Here is a 22,686-nt window from a genome sequence, read left to right as displayed (position 1 = left end):
TTAAGTTAATTTTTTAAACGTATACACGAACTTGACTGATAGTTTTCTAATTAGGATTCTTAATAGCAATTTTTAAAAAGTGCTAAAGTTACTTTAAAGTTAATTTTAATGAAAAAATTTCACTGAACGATACAGTAAAAAAATTGTAGTTATCAATAGTTATTAACGCTTGTATTTTCATTAACAGAAAGCGAACAAGCTAAAAAGATTTGGCTTTGAGCCAAGAAATTACTTTAGAATGATATCTATTGTGTAGTGCGGAAACCTCATGAGTTCAAATAAATAGAGGCTGTTATTGTATCAGTCAAGTTTTTTTATTTGCTCAAGTAAGCTTGTGCAAACATATCTATGTCATTATAAGTTATACGTGAAATTGTGAAATGTTATTTAATGTTTCCAGATTCTTCTTTAATTTTGTCTATTATTGTAAGTAGTTAAATTTATATAACGATAGGCATTAACACAATATGTAACGTTATTAAAAATATTGCTTTGAAGTCTATGTTATTTATGTTATTTACTCGTTAGCCTGAATAAACCATAATAGAATTTTAATATGAAAGACAAAACATAAGACAAAATATTAAGTATAAATAGTTTTAATAATCATCTTAAAAATTTTCAATTACGAAATACTGAACAGTGAATTGTTAATAGTATTTTTTTTTGGGTTTTGAATTTAATAATACATTTAATAATGACTTTGGGTAGGTTACATGGAGCGCATAGCAGACGATCGTTGGAGTCTCAAGAATTTGGTGTTGAGGCCGCGGACTGGCAAGTGCAGCGCTGGACTCATAAGGTGGATAGACAACCTTGTTAAGGCCGTCGGAAAATTGGAAATATTTAGAAAAGACCTACATATGTTCAGCAGTGGACTACCTATAGCTGTAAACGATAATGAAATTTTTGACTTTTCTAAAGCCTACTGACATAGTTTAAAACTTACACTATGTACGTTAGTTAAATAATCGTACCATAGAAGTACTTTTAAATCACTGATAGACATAAGTAATAAAATAATCACAGAATAAAATTTGTATAGTTTAAAAAACTAAAGCGTTTTACGCTAAATTTATTTAAGCAATTACTAGCCATGCCGAAATATCGTTAGATACGCATATTTTACTTTCGTGTTACGTGACATGCACAAGTAAACAACTTCAGGAAATTTTGAGTCTACCAAAACTCTGTATACATTCTAGCTTTATTTTAAAATTAATCACTTTTACATTATTCGAGTAATTTTTGATGTTTTAGGATTTTTAATTTTTATCGTTAAGTGCCTGAATGTAAGTTGACTTCTATATAAATATACAGTATATCATTAGTAGATAATAACTAAGATCACTAATACATAAGCAAGAGAAGAAATTAAATAATTGGGATGTAATGTGATAATAGTTGCAATATGTAAAGGTTGAACGGTTTAAGTTAAATTTTCAGCTGATGAGCGGCGTTCACTCAAAAAATCACCACGATATCCGGTCTACCGCATCCCGAATTCAGCGACTTCCGGCGACCTGTCGATGGCGATGTCGTCGTTTCATCTAATGTGGGGGTCTATCCACGCAGCGTCTACCGATTTGTCGTCGTTCAGAACCTTTCAGCCCCAACAGCCATCAGTTGCGTGAGCGCTGTGCCCTGGCCACTTCTTCGAGCAATTCTTCGTGTTACGTCGGTCACCTTGATTCTTCTGCGGAGCTACTTATGTTCGATAACTTTACATTAATAAAATTTAATAAAAAAAACATGTATTTATTTTAATTTTGTGATCGCATTGACTACTTCCTGAGACCGCTTCCATCACTGTACCGCTTAAAGAAAGTATCGAGCATAACATTACATTTGGTAGGTTTATTTGAAAGCTAATGTTTATTAAGTTTTGCATTGTAAATTTATTGATTTGTTGGAATTTCTGATAAAAATTGTTCATACAAGTTGATTAGTTACAGGTGTAAAAACTTTATATGGGTAAATGTCTCATTTGATTTAAATAAATATGTAGTACACCCTATCCAATGATCAAAGGTTTTGAGAATAATATGAAAGGTAATGATAATTTAATTAAAAAAGCGTGGTAAAAATTTGGATTACGATATAATAATATTCATTATTGATTACTATCTGTCTATCTGTCTGTACTGTGGACTTTGTACTGAGAGAAATTATAGACCTCTCTTATTCTAATAGAAAAAATAAGTAAATGTAAAATATGTCAGAGCGATCACTTTACACAGGGTGACTTGAAACATGCGCAAATACTTTAGAGCTCATCGCTAACAGTTGAGCTTTTTACCTTTAAAGCCTTTACACCTATAACGTATCATCCTGTATAGATATTGAGGGTGAAATATTACATATATAAATGGTCGCCTTACCGCTTCATTAACAATATTACCACTTATATGACCAAATAAAACAAGTACAAACACATTTTTGTTGAGCAAAACAATCCTTATAGCAATAATTCATGAGACAACTTGGCTACGATATACTACGATATTCATTTCCTCTTGGCATAGGCAAGGAGGTCGTAGAGAGAAATGCCAAACCGCACCCGGCAAGCCTGTTTCTTGCTCAGAAAGACTAATTGGCATAACGTTAAGTAAATTCCACTTATGCACTCAGAGAATTAAATGCTTTTGGTAACAAAACTCGTTAGGAATTGAGATAGGAATTAATCTATACCATCAGAGTTTTAAAACATTAATTAAAAATTTATTTTGTTGATCTTCCTTATTCAATATCATCTATTTAATATTAATTGGCTATGTATATCTAGTCTACGTAAGCATTTTAAAAAGGATTAAAGCACATCAACATTCATTGCTCATTTGAATATTTTTAGTCACATTTGCCTTTTCAATTCGAGTGGCTCTATATTTGGCAAAGCTGGGACCGCCCCTTCGTAACGAAATCATTATTTACTCTTGAAGAAATCCTTTGGATAGCCAACCGATGTTTGTATAATAAAAATAAAGATCGAAAGAAATAAAAACAAAACCTTTTTGTTACTTGGTATCTCAGAACGAAATTTCAGTACGTTGCTATTTTTATAGTAAATGAAAACAACAAAGGTCGACACTAGCGGATAAGTGTAATTCTTTTCAATTCTTAAATTTTAGAAAAAATAATGAATAAAAATTGCATTCTCAACGTTCCATAACAATATTGAGATAAAAAACAATTGCATGTAAATATTTACGCAATGAGCTTGCAAACATAAATAAGAATATCATATCATTTACGGATATCATAAAAATGGCAGTGAATTGCTTAAATGCCAACCAAAACTTTAAATATTTTTTCAATGATGGAAGACATATTTACAATTTTGGAATAATTCACTTACATTCTAAGTATAAATAATAATTGTGTCTGTCTAAAAATATTGGATAATATCATAGTAAGATTCACACTTCCTTGAGGCCGGCCTTTCTTTTCAAATGTTATGTTTGCCTTCTGATGCCAACATTGTAAAGAACAAAGAGTGCCTTCATAGTTGTTTAAAAAAACAATACTGTGATAAAAAGTAGTTCGAGGGAGAGTAACAAACAGGATAGATATTATATTATTTTATTATGGTAATATATATATTATTATGATATTTTGTAACTGTCTACATCACAACTAATTCTCTTTTATGCAATCAACGGTAACGAAGAATTGTAAATGGAATCTTACTACTCATAATTTAAATAAAAATACTGAAGGCGACTTTGTAATTAAGAACAAAGTCGCGCTAATGTTCAATCGTCAATAACGATTAACGCTTTTACTCAAATTAAGATGAGTGGGCCGAACGAAATACTTGGACTGCGGCCAACTGACTCGTCTGGAATGTTTTCAATACTATGCAAAACCTTTAAGTCGCAAAATTAATAGTCACTTGTCATAAATCTCTAATTTAGAAATTAAATTTTTCTGGTTCATTTTTAACGTCAATTTTTAAACATTTTTTATGATTATTAGCTACCGTAAGTTGTTAGTGTTTGGACGGAAACTAACTCGGCTGGACAGCGTTTGGGAAACAGTGAATCATCTTCTCATCAAATACTCTGTCATTACTTACGGCAGTTAAACGTGATCTCTCTCTTAGAGCCTCCTTGGTAAGCTCACCCAGCTTGAAAATGGTTATGCTATAGGGTTAAGCACTTTGGTTCATCTACAATTTAACTAAATAGACCAGCGGATTACCAAGTTTAAGTGGCAGTTGGTTGGCCACATAGCGCGCAGAGCAGATGGACATTTGGGCTTTAAGGTTCTGGAGTGGTGACCATGGACCAGCAAGCTAATAGTAGGACGACCACCAACAGTGCCTTGTTAAAGTCGTCCGAAGACACTCGGTACAGGCTGCTTCTAAACGGTCCTGTTGTAAATCTTTAAGGTAGGCCTAAGTTCAATAAAGGAAGTCCTAAGGCCGAAATGATAACGATGAATAATATATAAATATTAAGTTACCATTGTCCAACCTACGCTAGACATTATTTTAAAAATTATGTAATTTAAAAAAAATAGCTACATCTTAGTAAATATTAATATTATATGTTATATATCTTATAACATGTTTTATTAGGAGTTTTATATTACACATAGTTCTTACTTAATAGAAAATTAAACTTTTGCAATATTTGAGTTAAATTCGAACTTGTTTTCTTTTTTGGAGAATCTTCAAAAGCTATTATGGTTAACCGCAAACCTCAGCCGGCCGCCTGCTATCAACGATTGTTATTATTTCGTATCACGAAAAATGCTTCGCAGCTAAAGTACTGAACAACTGGGAGGTTAGAGATTATTGATAGTAATGATTGAAATTACACACAGAAACTTTAAGTAATGGATCGTAGGTAGCGCGGTCGATTCCCTGGAAACAGTCTTAAACAAAATTTACACCTTGCGCATTAATAATATAAGATTGCCACTGCTTACAAATAACTTTCCAGATAAGAGCAGCAACGTCCTCTACGTATTATATTACCACACTGCGATCACCAATTTGTTGGCTAAGCGAGGTGATTATGGTATATCCCCCATAGATATCTTTGGAGAAGACTTTATACTGACGACAATGAACTATAACTATATATTTGAGAAAACAAGTACATGGTGTACGTTCCTCTCTCAATCTGATAATGAAAATAATATGTAGTGGCCCGAGACGAGGCACTCGAGAGGGCCCCGAGCTTAGTTACTTGTAACGAGGTCTGGATGACAATAGATAAATGCCAATAAAGCAGCAGTGATTATCCATCAAAAAAAATCAACGCTTGTCTGCGCTCAAGTTCTGCCGCTATACTAAGCATGAAGGATTTATTAAAAATGAAAAGAAACTTCACTCAACTTTTAATTTTTATAACCTACCAATTCTATGCGTTATTTATTTCATACTCGTATAAAGATTTCGGAGTACTCATTTGAAGTCCGAATTATTTCCTTCATTTTCATATTTAAATTATGTAGAAATGATCTGTTTATATTGATTAAAAGCTGTAAGGGTTTCTTTATTTAAAAATATACACTACCTCTGAATAAATGAATTCAAAAACATCAAAACACGAAATTTTAATTAGCAACACGGATTCACGCTGGTACTTCAGCTTGCCCTCGAATTAATCAGACATTTCTTAAATGAAAATTTTATGAAAACACGACGTGAGAATATTTTCGTATGTTCAACACAATTTTTTTTCCATTTAGATGCCCTACTGAATTTCATAAGCCGGTTTAGAAGCTCTCAACCGACGGTCAAATTAACTTAAGATTGCTCTACACCGTTAATTAAAATACGAGCTTACCCCGACTTATAAAACTTAATTATAGGCTTCATGAAAAATAACAGACTGCGTAATCGATGTAAGATTTATATTGAATGAAAAAAAAAACAGAAATATATAATCAGTTAACTTATTTTGCATTAAATATATTTTGTGTTTAAAAAAAATTGTATTATTCATAACATTAAAGTATTTACATTAAAAAACCATAAATTTATTGTAAAGGACTTAAAGAATCTATTCTCATAAAACTTTTACATAGTTACTTAAAATGAGACATTATCAGATACTCTATAAGCTAAAACATGGACAAATGTTTTTTAAATTTGTTTTTAAATATTACAGTACCGTTACATATATTTAAATCATTTGGGTAAGTTTTTGTACAACCGTACTCTGTCAAACAATACAGTTTTCTTTCCGTAGTTTGTTCCGGCATTAATTAATCGTAGTTTGTGTCTGTTTCTTAAATTATAACTATGCTGTTTTTGTAAAATTTATAGAATAATGAAAAGATTTCAAATCCTTTTTTGTTGTAATTCGTGTATTATATGTGTAAAGTTGCTTAAAGTTCAGTATTTGAGTTTTTTAATATAATGCTGTGGTTGGAGTATACATTGGTTCTTATATAATGCTTTAATTATTTTACTTTGAGTTCTATGCAGGGAGTTCAAATTAATAACAATATGTGATCCTCGTATCGCAACAAGGTATTGCAGACGCGATTTAATTAATGTATTGTATTGTATATAACGGGCCGGACTGTGTGGAATAGTTTGATCACTTCCGTAAAGCCCCTAATTGTTCTATAAAAAATCAAAACGAATCGTTAATGATATGTTATAACAGAATAATTAATATTAATTTTATTCTACAAAGAAGCCTTAGGAAAATACTGCACTGTGTGTTTTATAAGTCATTTTCCGTGGGTAGTTCTGAAAGCACATACAAATGTTTCTTTGAACGTATGTGTAACTATCGAGTGTCGGAAGTGTATTTCGCAGCGGCTTGCGTTATTATTTATATTACTATGTAAAACAGAATATGGATCTACCTGAACAACGATTATACAGAAGTAATTAAAGTAATTCCAAACCGTTTTACGTTTAACTATCAGAAATCTAAACATGAAAGATTTAAAGAGGAGTTATTATTAACTCTATTCTAATTAATTGTACCAACATAAAGAAAATAACATTTTAATATCGTTGTATTAGATGGAAAATTGAATAAGCAACGTAGTAGCAAGGCAATTGAGCAATCAGTCGGTGCAATGAAATCAGAACTATCAATAAAATAAATCATTCGAAGTAATCGTTTTTCGGGTAGCAGGTGATTCCCCGGTTGTTAATGGCCGTAATTGCTCGTCACTGCTTTAATTGTTATTTACAAATGATCAATTTTATGTTGTTTGATCTAAGAGAGCATAAAGGTTTCATATATGCAGTATTAGTTTATCCAGATCAATTTTATGGGTGTATCTAACGAATTATTTGCACTAGAATATAAACATTTTAATATTTCTCTATGTCGTGTGTGAGATCACTACATATTGCCATGAAACTAAAGACCTTTCCACTGCTCCCGTACGTAAAACGTATGTAGGAAGAAATATAAAGTTTATGGTTCAAAAAACCATGAGTAACTTGCTTTAAAAATTCAAATAATATTTGTATATGTTCTTTTGAAATAATAATATTCAAAATTCTGTAAGCTAGAATTGTATTCAATGACAAAACTTGTGTTCGACAATTTGATAACATTTGATATTTAAAAAAAAAATTGGTGTATGATATCTCTGAGCACTTATTTTCTTAAGAAAAGTAAGAAGTTTAAGTAAAAATGAAAGATAATATTCCTATCTAATATAAAAAAGAATCTTTCTATTCCTTCATAAGAAACGTACGATTTGCAGATCCAACAACCTATTAATTAATCGTAAATTTAAAAAATGGGCGTGTCTTTATGCCTTAGTTCTGTTTTTAAAATGTTATTGATATATGTAAACTTTTTTTTATTTAACTTAGCGCCAATTAAGGAAGTGTTAAGCTAACGATGCAGTCTCTTATCACATTCGAACTTACGTGGGGGAACAAAGTTTCTGTGACGTAAGTGCAACGTTATGCAGTATACCGTCTCCCCATACTGCAGACCATTTTGCCTTTTCTTGAGTTTAAATATGATAAATGGCTGACTTCGTCGCCAACTTTTTTCATGCCATATAACCGCAGCTTTAAAATTTTAAACGCTTTTAGCATAATCTACATTTATAATGTTCATGGATCAACCATTATTTAACAATACTTACTGTATGAATAAAAGTTTTTTTTTTTTTAAATTGCCTATTTTATATATTTGTACATTGTAGTACTCATCAGATATATTTTTTTACACTTGTGCAAATGTTCTTACTAATCCTTATGTTATGAAATATCACAAAAACATTTTTTATCTTGTTATGGACCTCCTTAAATAAAGTTTTTATCACCTCAATCATAGCGTGGACCACTCATGCACCTCTTCAGTTTAAAGAAATTAAAAAGTCACAGAGAGCCAGGTCTGGGAAATACGATAGCTGCGGCATTACTTCTTCTGTTGTTCTGTTCTACCCTGTGACAAGAGCTCATAATGCATATACGTTATCCGTGGAATTTTAAAATATCCAATACTTTTTGAACTGGTATGGCTATTACAGTGTAAATCATATTTCAATTAAGAATTATTTCGATAATTAACTTATCCAGTGATAAAGATATTTAGATGTAATATTAGATCTCAATGTATGTAAGTAAACTGTTATGAACAGGCCGTATTACATACGATCTTGATTATATATATAATATATGTTATATACACATATATATATATATATATATATATATTTATGTCAAAGTAATATATATGTATTTTATTTCAACATACATATTAATACTTTAATAAATAATCGAAAGACTTCATACATACTTATATATTTCAAATAAAGTAAGCATGCAGTTGAAAATTCCTGTAGGTAATAAAATTGCTGAACAAAGTCGTACAGGAACAAATATTAGTCGTGTGACACATGTAAACACTATAATAGAATTAAAATAATTAACCTTTGCGAAGGCCATAGCGACGTCTCCGCAGCTGGATTGTCGCCAATGTAATAATAGAAAACTATATTAATAGTTGTCTAAATGTAGTAGAGACAGGAAATTGAATCATTTTTATATAACTAAATCATTCAAAGGGAATATGCAAAAAAAAAAAACTTATCAAAAGCTTTTCTCGCTGTGCTCGACTATTACTTCGAATTTTAAATCATGTTTTATTATATGAGAGAAAGATATTTTGAATAATCTAGAAAAAGAGGAATGACTTCATTACAATACATATAAGCAGATTGACCTAAGTGGTTTATTATCTAGTTTTAATAATATTACATACATTCAGAATAGGGATAAAATTTATGTATGTGATTCACTCTTATATTGCTGCATCTATAAATATGTTTCAAATACCGTATTTACCGTATTGCGATAAATTTTTAATCTTAATTTTAAATTTTAATTTTGTTTATGTATTTTATATACACATATATATATATATATATATGTATGTGTATATATATGTATATATATATATACAATAGGTATATATGTGTATATACTTTAATTAACCCAAAAATAACATGAGTGATTTAATAAAATTTTATGTGTTTAACTTTCGTTTTTAATTTAGTTTTGCATTTTATATCACGCATATGAGTAAATTAAAAAATACCATTAAGAAATAATTTATGTATTTAATCTATAAAAACATTGTGTAAAAGCGAACTTACTGCTCTAAAAATATACTCTAACACTATCCAGGGTGGTGCAGAAATCGCAAATAGGCAAGTATGTAAATGTTATGGAATTATATAATACTATATGATGTGTGTATATATGACGGTAAAATTATTCTTTACAAGAAAATAAATTAAGAAAAAAAATTGTTTTGTCTCATGTTTACGTAAATATTTACAAACCTTCAAATCATCATTGCAATGACTTCAAATCTGCCTGAAGAAATATCACCACCAAGCCTTCGTTGAACAAATTTCTCTGGTGAAAATTCGGCACACAACACTTCAGATTTACGCGTTTTTTCTCACTTCTAAAATATTCGTAATGTATCTAATAGAACACTAAGAGGCACTTATTATCAAATGTAACAAACACACGCTATTGTACACTGTTTTAAATGTGGCAATAACCTAACCTTACTTTTAAGTTCAAGAAAAAAAGTTTAAAGCCAACAGATGATCAGCATCTGAAACAAAGAATATGTAAATGTATAAAACTTTTCAAATACAGATGGCAGAGTAACTAAAATGATACAACGCTATTGCGTCTAATACCTACGACTCACTCCTTGAACAGGATAAGTAATTTCATGAAATTACAATAAGACAACAACTTCTTATTTTATTTAGTACTCTTAAATATGAGATGGAATCAGGAATAAGCAGATTCGTAGATAACCGAAAATAACCGACATGACCCAGCGTATTGGTAATTTGAACTAACAATGGGAAAGCCACTTAGCGCGTAGAACAAATATCCACTTGGACATTAACGTCGTGGACGTCCACCCACAAGATGGACAGACGACCTCGTTGAGGCATTGCAGGTCGGAGGCAAGCCACTTCCAACCGGGCCTATTGGAAATCTGTTGGTAAGACCGATGTCCAGTAATGAACGCCATCAATCTGACATAATGATAATTCTTAAATATTTTAAATAACTTAAACCTTACAACGGTTTCTGCAAAATCGTCTTAGTCAATATAAAAGGTGAATTCGCGTGAAGAACTGATTTTTAAACGTAAAAAGTAGCGTTAGTTTGTTAGGAGTCTATAAATTTTGTGTCATCAGTATTTTTGTAAGAAGTATTCGTACTCCTATCTATTGTAAGAAGTATTAATGCTCCAGGAATGTTCTTTCGTTCTGAAGTATATTTCCTTAACACGGACATTAAATATGAAACGTTACTCTTAGGGCAGAAGACTTAAATAAATAAATTTTTAAGTGTAATTTTTCTCAAATTCGTGTTATTTTTGGAGAAGAATAGCTGCGTAATTTATGATTTGACCTCTTGTTAACAGCGAGTTTCACTGCTACAAAGGCACGGACGTGACAAGCCAGTTTTCGTCGTAATATATTCGGACGCACAGTACATCTCTCATCTCGCCTCGACTGTAATATTTGTATCATAATAGCTGCCTTCACGTAACAACGTAATATCACTCGAAGAATTTTGCAAAAATTTTATCATCAATCTTTGCCCCGCAAAAAGTCAGCAAGACATTTGATTTATCTATGTGAATATTAGCTCGCCAGCCACTCCGAATTGGGTCATTCGCGAATTTAGATAAAAACAGTATATGTATCAACGTGTGGCATTTTTAACAACACGCGAAACGGCAAAACAGACTGGTACAACTACACTTATAATATTATATTTTTATTCTAGTTATTAAAATTATTTCCATGGAGGCGAATAAAATCGAAGTACATAACGTAATCGAATAATTTTAGAAATTCTTGAATAATAACATTACAAACACCAGTTTATCGTTTATCGGTTTCGATGGTAGTATTAATTTTTAATTCGTTGTTATAAAATTTTAATTAAATTAAATTTGAAATTTTACATTTTGTAAAATTAACAACGGAAGGTTTTACTTTGTCGATAACGTTGTAGCCATAAATTAAAATTTGATATCTTTAACGTATTTATGAAAAAGACCACGGTTTGACGAATATTTGATTTGATGACGCAAATTGTATCATGTTAACTATATTCAGGAAATGCAATACAAAATACACCATAGACAAAGTTACAAAACAACTTAATTTAAATATGTTAACCGCGGAACAGAAAATCCTCATAAAAGTTTAAAGAGAACGATCATAATAGCTTGCGTTCATGAATTTAACATTGACTCATTTGCTTTTTGAGAAATATGTTTTACTGCAATACCATTCATTACAAATCAAAGTTATAACGAATATAATAGGTGAATATTATTATAAATCCTTTATACATAAATAACACTCTAGAATTTTCTTAAATCTAAAAAAGTTACTTTCAATAAAATTGATATTTTTTGTGTGTTTTTACGCCGTATTTCTTATTGTATTTATCTTATACACTAAAGTAGTAGAATGAGTCAAACTGTTTTTGTTTCTCAATAAAACGATAAAACTAATTTTCTAACTCTAATCTTATTAATTCTTTTGCAATTCATATCTTGTTTTTATCCGATTTTAAGCAACTTTTAACATCTTCTCGTAATAAACCGTTTATTAAAATTTCTAATTATAGTTATTTTTCTTTATTCAAATTTTAAATTTCACGTAAATCTACAATGCAAATGAATATGTTTAAAGGAAATTTGTAAAATTGTTTCAGGAGCTATGTTGTTCAATTTAATTAAATCTTAGTTGTTATGCGCGTCGTTTCGCCACTCGTTCAAGTAACACGACCCCGCCGAAAGTCAGTTGTTCAGGCACAGCAATAACACAAAGCCTAGGGAACAATTATGCGCTAGGGGAAATTGCATCCCTGAGAGGAGCTCACAAATTGCCCAACCGTCAGTAGCACACCAACTGAAATGACAATTTGGCAATTCTATTAGTTTTCACGATCCGTTCCAATCACCACTGAATATAATTGTAAGTTAATTAAAACGAAGTATACTATCGTGCAAATGTACGGAAGCTTTTGAATAATTGTGTTAATTCAGAATTAGAAGATATTGTGTAAACAAAATTAATGGATTCAATAATTAACAGAGAAAGTTATGTTAAAAAGAGATACGTAAGTTTTCATATTCTCTGATTATTAAAAAATATTATTTAAACTGTCACGTTTTTCATTTTCATTCTCCTTTCTTTAACTGTTTAATTTCATTATTAACTTTAATAAATGTTTAAAAGATCGGCCGAATTATGAAACCGACCAGATTATGTTAAAAAAGAAATGCTAATTTAAATACTGCGGAGGAGATATTAATAATAATAACGTGTTAAATTTATTTAAAAGAAATCATATTTATACATTAGGACATTGTTCAAGGAAAACCTCTACTCGAAATCACAAGGTGCGTTTAGTATTAATAACAAGACTACGTGTCAAAAGAAACAGACAGACCTTGAACAATATTCTTATAAGTTATTTGCTTGGACGGACTATATAGAAACTAAAACTAAGAATTTCTCGACTGTGTTATAACAGCGCAGTTTGTTTTGAGATCAATTAATAGATAGGTAGTGTTATTGAAGGTATGGCATAGCGATTATGGTATAATCCCCATAAATATTTTTGTGGGAGACCTACGCCTTGCAGTGGGCGTATATGGACTCAAACAACGACGGCGAAGACGATGATGACGACTGGAGGAACATATACTGGCTAACACCGCCCAAGCTGTTACAAATTGTACTCCCAGACTACTATAGTACTAGAATGTTCGAAATTATGACGCCAAAGCTATTTATACCTAAACAGGATGATTGATTATATATATTATAGGTGCAGAATTGTTAAAGTTTTTATTTATATGTTCCTAGGCGGATAGACAGACTTGTTAAGGTCGTACGAAGACGACGGATGCTGGCCACATCGTATAGGTCCTATTGGATTTTTGAAAAGGTCAATATCCAACAGTGGACGTCCTATGGCTGAAATGACAATAACAATTTATTTCAAAATTAAGATCTCAGGCATCACTCGCTATCTAAAATAAAATACGTGTAAAATCAAAATAAACGTATTCTTTATTCGAATAGGTTGTTACAAGCTCTTTAGAATCGTCAATCAAGATACAATATCGGAATTGTCAGCCCAACTGAAAAAAGCCCTTTAAAAAGGAAATCTATCAGAGATTATAATAGAGTTATTATTTAAGTTATTTTAAATCTCGCAAAACATACAAATGCTTTTATATAATGTTTATCTAGTTTTTGTATCAGTTATAATAGATGTACTAATCTTTATACATTTTATCAAACAAGGAGTAAATTGCTGAAATTCTGCTTTGAAAATAAACTTTTTCTTATGTCATTAAAAAGCTGACATTTGATAGCAAGTCCAAGTCCTATCCACTATGGCGTGATGCAAGATTTTTGCATGGCCGTTGGTCAGACGTTCGTGTCTGTATCTTTCATCTTAATAGTATCATATATCATATTCATCTAGTTTTAACTACGGCACCTTCAAATCCAAAATACAGTAATGCTTACTTAGCTATAGCGGAAAACAGGCGCCGCGATGGTATCTTTCTAGAGCAGTGATTCCCAAAGTGGTCTATATCGACCCCTAGGGTCTATAACAACCTGCAAGGGGTCTACGTCAGCGAAAAAAAATTTGGGGGTCCATGAAATGAAAATGGGGGGTCCACGATAGTTGATCTCAACACATACACTGATAGTACCTATTTACTTACATCATACTATCTTATAATATCAAAACATTTACATTATTTATAAAATTACCTATGAAGTTAAAAATTAATCCATATGGTAACATAGAAGAAACGAATGTCATAATACAAGAGGATCTGACTGAACTAAGTACTAACGAAGAACTTAAGGTTCAGTTTAATAACGGATATCAGCAATTCTGGCTGCAAAACAACATAATCGTTACGTATCCCGTATTATGGAATATAGCGAGGAAATTTTTAATTTCCTTTCCATCGTCATACCTAGTGGAAAGGGGGTTCAGTGCTGTTACCAATCTCCTAACGAAAAAAAGAAACAGACTGGTCATCATTAGCCGAGAAGATTTAAGATTAACCCTTACAAAATTGACGCCACATGTTGATAATTTATCATTAAAGCATCAGGTTTATCCTTCTCACTAAAATATTGCCTTATTGCTTATGTTATTTTATTTATAGTTTATTTTATGTTTATTTAATGTTACGTATATTTTACATAACAGATACAAAACTTTATTTTATGTATAAATTAACATGTGTTTTTAATTTAGGTTTTTAACACTAAACTTCACTACAGTTAGAAATTTAAAGGAAATCAATATCAGGTAAGTAGGGGGTCTACCCAACACGGAAAAACATTCCAAGAGGTCTACGACACAGAAAGTTTGGGGAATCTGATCTAAACCAACCCAAATTAAACATAATCAGTTCAAATATCTATTTAAAAACTACGTGCAATTAGATTATATTAGCAATTAACAAGATTTTAGACTATACTGTCTTAATGTCCTTAAAAGAGAACCTCATAATCAATTAGTCAAAAATGACAAAGAATTATTGAATACGTGCTATGCGACAACCTTTTTTTGATTCACATAACAATGATAATGAAATAAGATGTCACAACAACAACAAAACAATATTAAATGAAAACCAAATCAATTATGAATATAATCTTAGAGTTTTATTGAAACTTGTGTTGAAGCAACCTGTAATTGCGTTTTCTTTAAAAGAGTAAAATATAATAGAAAAAGTATAACGACTTTTGCTCCCTCGGGGAACTCGTTTTCGAAGTAAAGCACTATTAATAACGCTGCAAATAGTAGTGAAAATTAATTTATAATGGAAAATGAAATTTAATTTTCTGTAAAAACACTAGCCGTGACTTTACAGAAAATACTAGGAAGCAACTGTTTTTGAAAAAACTGATGAAATGAGCAGAAATTTCTACTAATCTTAAATTATTTTAATGTTTTCTTGTTTGAAAATTTTTAACAGCAATGTTTTTCACAGTTTTAATTTTTTTAAAGTTTTGAACATAAATTAAAATTGTTGATTATCAAATAAAGATTTTTTTATTTCATTTTACAATGAAATAAAGTTATCCCTTTATTCCGAAATGAACTAAAGTATATTATATCTTTTCAGAAAATGAATTGTTTGCGTAAATAAAACGATAGTCACAAGAACACTAATTAAATATTTTTTTAAATTTTTATCGAGGTTTTCACTACTACAAAGTCTGATAATAAAACTATAATTAAAGAAATAATAGTAATCTGATAAATTGATACTTAAATGTAATATTTAAACGGCCATATTATTTTTTGAGTCTCGCAGAAACTAGAATTAATTTAAATATTTACGTGAAATGCAGACTAAACAGCATGTGTAGACTGTCTGGAAACGTACGATTAGTATGTGACTTATTTAAATGAATAACATTGTCCCTAATATTTCTAAATAATTTTGTAACTAAAAGATGCGCGCGGTCGTCGTTTGGCATATCGCCAGTACTATTGGTCTTTTCTCCCTCGTGACAACTCCTATGAGATAAAACGCAATATATTCGTCTGCTGAAAACCTAAAAAATTATAACCTTTTCTTCAACAAATTCCTTTCTTTTTCGAGCTTGTCTTCGACTTAATTAACATTGAAATCGATATTTTTGAGTTGATAATCAAATCCGTCTCGCAAGAATAATTTTAAATTGAAAAGAAATTAATTATCGTAAGTAAAGTAAGCAAAATCATGCCTCTTACCAGTTCGTAACGAACACTTCGATAAGCCACACTTTGTTGCTTCAGCTTCAGGGTCACTGCCTCATAAAGACGCACGAGCGATTGATAAGACTGTACCGGGAGCGAAGGTATTGCAATCCGCGGTCGCGCACGGGATGAATGAAAAGTGCATGTGTGCAAGCGGTCTAGGGCGCTAGCTCCGTTGCAGGGTAAGGGGGAGGAGTGCACCAGATCGCGGACTCACTGCCGTAGAGCGAGCAGCGGGCAAGGCGCAGAGCGACCTGCGTCGGCCGCCTTCTGCGAGCGACTGGCGCCCGGGCCGCGGCGCTCGCCACGCGGCTCCACGCACCGCCTGCACCGGCACCGGCTCACCGCCGCACCGCAACGCTGCACGCAACGCCCGCCCACCTGCCAGCACGCTGCAGGATACGCACCACACAAATATCGATGTTTTTTTTTCTCAGGAAACGGCCGACGCGCGAAGGGCGTGTGCACGCACCGCGCGGGGCGCTGATCCTGCGCGCTGCGACACGCATCGCTCTCGGCGTTTTCTTGCGTGCTCCCGCAATCGGCCATCCGCAGAGTCACGCTCGAGAGGGCGCGCGCCGGTCACTTCGCTTTACGCCCGGATTTGTCGTTGATTGACGTGTTCTTCGTAACTCCTAAAACATAATCTTCATTTTCGTACCATATTCCATAAAATGTACTTCAGACAACTGTGCGTACTTTTACATATACTTATTTACTTTAAATTCGCTATTTGTGAATTAAAATCATTCAATTTGAATTTTTTCCGGCTGTTGATAATAGCACGATCTAAAATCACAAAAAACGGTTATTCATATCACATACTTCTCGAAAATGTTATTGCTTAAGATTTAGCAAAATACAATAAAAATGTAACTAATTTTTTAAAAAAAATAATATGTAATAACAAACGATTTAGTAATAACATTTTTGGGCAAAAAAAAATTTCATTTAAGTTTGTATTGTACGTAGAACAGCTCAATTTTTTAACATTTTTGAAAATAAACTAAGAATTTTTTAACATCAAGCGACGAGACGAGGAAGTCCTGTTGGAATTTACGGTCAATTCGTTATTTAGAAAATGTTGCGAATTCGAAATACAAAATTTAAAGCACTTCTTTTATGTCATAAAGCACTAATATCAAAGCGGATGCGTTGTTTATTTGTCAGAACCACTTTCTAAATTCTTCTATAAAAGAGAATAATATAAACCGGCTCTCCTAAAACTGCAACATGCGGAATTTATATTTCGCATTCAATCTTTTATAAAATAAATAAACATCATCTGAAAAATCAATTTAATAAAAAGGAATTGAAACAAAATAAACTAAGAGAATATGTTGGACGCGGTCGATGTTCCACAATTTACAACAATATCCATGGAGTATCTAGTCATATATTTTATATCGTAATTAATACACGAGTTTTCATGAGTGCGACGAAAAATGCGAAGGGTGTGAAATCCACCACACCTCACCTCCACCTTCGATGTGCGGCTAAGCCCTAATTGAGTTATAGGGCCCCACTAAGCACTTTTTTGCCAATTACGTCTATCGGAGAGTACGAAGAATCTTTTAACGTTGTTAGCGATGTGATTTAATTTGGTATATAAATTAATTTCTGAACTAAATGGTGACCAGTATCGAATAGATAGTCTTATGGAGAATTTTTTTTTTCTAAAGCTATATGATTGTTCTGTCTTCAGCCCATTTGGCGTAGACCGCACTCTTTGGTGGGTGTGGAATTTCATCAAATCCATTCTTTGTATTTTTTAACATGCAAAAAAAATTATTCGTCCGGGTTTTATATTCGTACGAGCTATAGTTTGAAAATACTCATATTTTTTATGAACTTCCATTCAACCCCCTTTACGGGTGGTATTTTACAAAATTCTCAGCTATCGTTTACTTGGTAAAAGAAATATTTCTACGAAGTTTCAAGTAATATTACTTCAAATTAAATTATATAACTTACCAATCGCTTTTTTTAAGTTAAGCTGACCGAATAATTAATTCAATAAAATAAAATATGTCGAAAGAAATCTTTTATTTTTTTTCTAATTGCAGTGCACATATAGTTTTAAGTCTATACTTTAAATAATAAAAATAATATTTATTTGACATTTATTATTTGCATACATATCTAGAACGGTAAAAAATACCTGATGACTTAATTTGGTGATTATTCTTAACACAATATGCCTAAATAAATTGGAATGTTTTCTAGATATACAAATTCATGGATGGCTTAATAAAAATACGATGTTATCATAATATTAAATTAGAAGAGTGTTAGACACTAAAGTTTGTTGTGAACAAATGCCTCGAACCGACAATAAACAATATTTTATATTCAATAGTGATGTAAGAATTTGTACATCATAAATACTATATACGTTATAATGTTTGAATATTTTCTGGCTGCGTTTAAAAGGTTTTAATCATGAAAATCATCAAAGTTGCTTTATATTTACGTTTCAAAGTAGTAACATTGAATTTACTAGATATTAACTAAGAAGTATAAAAATTATTATTGAATGAATAAGTAAAAAAAATGATAATCATTATTTCAACGTAACAAGGAACTCGCAAGATTTATTCGCCCTCGGTACTAATCTACGGAATATATTCCGGGGTTGAGGCAAGCGGAGCACCACGCTCGTTAGCACATACTACAATAGATAGTGCCTCTATTCCCAAAAGGATATTGACTATAATTGTCAGTAAACGGAAATAATGTATAACATCTAAAATTTCTTTTAAAAGCTCTTCATTTTTTATTAACCTAACATTTACTATTTATTATATCAATGAATGAGTAATAAAACTATGTTTAATTTTATTAAATTTGTTTGTTGTTGTAATGATTTTGACGTAAATCGACTGTTAGTTGTCAGAGGCGTTTAAATATCCATATATAAAAAAATTGAATTCTGATTTAATTGCGCTCTATTTAGTTGAGCGACTGGGGTGACTTATTTTCCATATGATCGATTCTACATCCAAACCGCAGTGGATTTCGCTTTGATGCGATATGATGCGGCGCTAGGTTAATTTGTGACGGCTACGGTTACGTTTCTCTTCAGTGTTCCAATCCGTGACTTCCTTTGGTATCAAGTCAGGATACCTTAGTAACGTTTTTGCAATCCAATTTCATTCGTACCGCTTGATCTGGTATTCCATCGTGATTTGGTACTTTGGAGGTTTTTGAACGTTGAACGTTGGATACTAGTAAACGAAATTAAAGGTTCGTCGCAGACCATTGCATAGCAAATTACGCATCCATATAACGCTATTGACTTTACATGGGATCTAAAGATCAAACAAAGAAAAAAAAAGCTGGAGTCTCTGAGTCAATTTACATGAATACAATATGGGACGAAGTTGCGCAACGTTATGTTTTTATGTCTCAAAATAAGCAGATGCAGTGTTGCGTAGAATATTTTCGTACTAAATTAAAAGAAAAAAATGCAAAAAGATTAAGCTTGTACGTTAGTCCGTAATTTATAATTAATTCTGCCAGTTTTGAAAAAATAACATTGATTTATAAATCAAACCATTTACTTATAAAATTTTTAATTTAAATTGTGTCAAAGGTCAAATATTTAAATAGTCCAATTCCAGAATATAATTTTATTTAAATAAATTTAAAGTACTTTTAAATTTTTAAGTATTATTTTACTTAAAACAATGTTTTTTCAAAGAGCGCTGCACGGAAATATAAAATTTGTTAATTAATTAATAGGCGCAATTTAAAACAAAAATTATTAAAGCTTTTATTCAAACATAAAACTAAATGTGTAACCGAACAACAGTAACTTTAATCACAGAATCAGAACTTACAGCACAAAGTTTAAAGGAAATAGTTGTGGTATCTTAGTTTCTACAACGTGAATGTAATTTACCGTGTTACTATTCCAAAACACGTTAGGATCATGAATTTCATAAATAAAAAATAAACAATAAATTTCATAATTGTAGTTTTGTATAAACTTTAATTTCACAAATTTATGGACAATTACCAACATTGGCTGCTACTGTTTCACATTTGGAACGAAATTGAAGAGGCACAGGGGGGCCTTGATATCGGTTTGTTAGTTCTACAATTCTTTCTGCCTCTCTAATACCACTTAAACGGGCAGCAGCAATAGTAGCGAAATGTCCCGGAACTGTAGCTTCCCCGGCAAAGAGAAGTATGGGTGGTATCGGCTCACTAGGCCCTGGCAAAGGACATGCTAAAGTTCTTTGCGCATTGCCGTCGGTACATTCATTTTCATAAGAGTAAGCTCCACAAAAAAAGGGGTCGGATACCCATCTTGATCTCAATACTGTAACAGGATAAGGTAGGCATTGATTTCCTGTAGAGCATCTTAATACATCTGTAACATCTTCTGCAACATCTTTGTCGGACAAACATTCCATCATCATAGCGTCATCGCCAGTTACCCAAACGCATAAGACGTGATTGCTGTTAGGCACTATTTCTATAGCCGAAATTCCTTTCGTCCAATTAGATCTGCAACATAGGCTATTATTTTGAAAGCAAAAGTTTAAATCTCCCGTGTGCCAGAACCAAAATGGGCGGCAATATTCTAAAAATATTTTATTACAATATCCAAAACCAAGACACCGCATTGCATCTACTTTACAGGAAGGTAAGGTAGGGCAAAATAATCTGCCCGAATTTACATATAGCACACCAAGAGATACTGTTGTTATGACATAATCGGCGGGAAATTCTTCACCGTCACACGCACACACAATAGCGCGGTGTCCGGCTTTTTGTGATGTTCCCCAATAAATGCTACTGACTGGCTTACAATAACGTATTACACCTTCAGGTATTTGTCGTAGTATTGGGGCTAAAGTGCCTATTAATCCTAATGGTACTCTTACTTGTCCGCCTGGTATATTCATAAAACAACCTGAATGGTCTGCATGTAGTAAAGCTGTATCGTCCGAACATCTAGCACTTGTTGTATGCGCAAGTCCAAACATTATTCTGGCAGCGTCATGTTGCTGCTCAGGTGGGTACTCGTGCAATTCCTGCTGGATTCTAAGACTCATAAAGTTTATTAAAGACCCGTGTTGTTTATTTCCTCCAAGACAGTATAACTGCGCGGCTTCTTCTTCTATTTGACGAAATTTATAATACGCACTTATTATAGGTGTAAATGCCATTTTTCCTGTAGTGACTCTATTAAACAAACCCCTTGTATGTACAGATCCTGGCACTCCAGGTCGCGGTGGATTCTCAGTAGCACCTAATGAATGAACTAAATGAGTAAAGAAGTTATCAGGTCTCCAATGCGCTCCAAGTTCTGCCACAATGTCACCAAGCCAGCAGGAGTAGATTCGACCTCCTGGTCTAAAAAAAAATAACGGATTTGTAGATAAAAACCAATCATTATTATTTTAAAATATCCTGTTCTTTTCGTTATCTTAAAACCTTTCGTTCGCCTCAAGCACAACGATGTTATCGATGCCTCGTTCTCCTAGTCTGGCAGCTGCAGAAAGTCCTGCCATCCCAGCGCCAATGATGACCACTCGGGGTTGCTGATAGCATTGATCGGGATCACATGGTTCTTCTCCACATATCCCGCGGTCGTCTATTATTGGTCCACACTCAAACATTTTGGTACTATTTATCGATATCCTGAAAATTACCTTATGTTTTGAACAGCTTACTTCTCATCCTAGTTAAAACTGAGATATAAAAAAATGATGTATTGTGTACAAAAGAAAGATTTTCATTACCGTAGAATACAAAATTAACATAAACATGTTCTCGTGGAGTCAATATAAGTATAAATTATAAATAAATAATTTTTGTAGAATACCAAACCCTGTTTCCAATTAGATGTAATGATCAACGTATTCTAAATTAAGACCTCCAGTTAATGATGTCAAATTACTACTTAAAATTATAACATATTACACAATTAATAAATTAATTTACTGTCAAAAATTGAATGTTAAACGTAGTCCACAATATTACTTTTGTTACTTGTTCTTAATCTCCATCACTCTCACGAACAGTGACCTCAAGCTATTTATGAATACACCAGAATAATTATCCATCATCGTCATATAAGCCGTAAGACAAACTGGGGGGCAGAACCCTTCCCTCCAGAAAATCGGTTAGAAAGTGGCCTGCGTTCAGCATCTTCTGACCACATTAACAAGGTTGTCTATCTACTTTGTAGGTGAACTTCCTATGCTGTGCTTGACTGTCTCCACTCTCTAATCTTAAGGCCATTCAACTGCCACTTTAACTTGCTAATCTGCTGGGCTATGTTACTTTCATTCGCCAACGGACCTCCTTATTCCTAATACGAAACGTGTTAAAAAATTCCGGGCATTGCTAATGAATGCACAGCTTGCTAATGA

General features: G+C 32.2%; 1 protein-coding gene across 1 annotated transcript; it reads right to left on the bottom strand.

Moving 5' to 3' along the window:
- Positions 1-20,304: 20,304 nt before the first annotated feature.
- On the bottom strand, positions 20,305-21,930 carry LOC137921898 (spermine oxidase-like). The gene is made up of 2 exons (XM_068764684.1): positions 21,746-21,930; positions 20,305-21,664 (listed from the first exon to the last, which is right to left on the bottom strand). Exons 1-2 carry the CDS (start codon positions 21,928-21,930, stop codon positions 20,305-20,307), a joined length of 1,545 nt encoding a protein of 514 aa, XP_068620785.1.
- Positions 21,931-22,686: the final 756 nt, after the last annotated feature.

This window comes from Battus philenor, unplaced genomic scaffold (assembly GCF_028537555.1).
Source record: "Battus philenor isolate CCGP_79_NKW_IND1 unplaced genomic scaffold, ilBatPhil1.0.hap1 SCAF_2, whole genome shotgun sequence".
Taxonomy (NCBI): Eukaryota; Metazoa; Arthropoda; class Insecta; order Lepidoptera; family Papilionidae; genus Battus; species Battus philenor.
The sequence above is the reverse complement of the archived record's forward strand: the minus strand, read 5'-3'. Positions and strand labels throughout refer to the sequence as shown.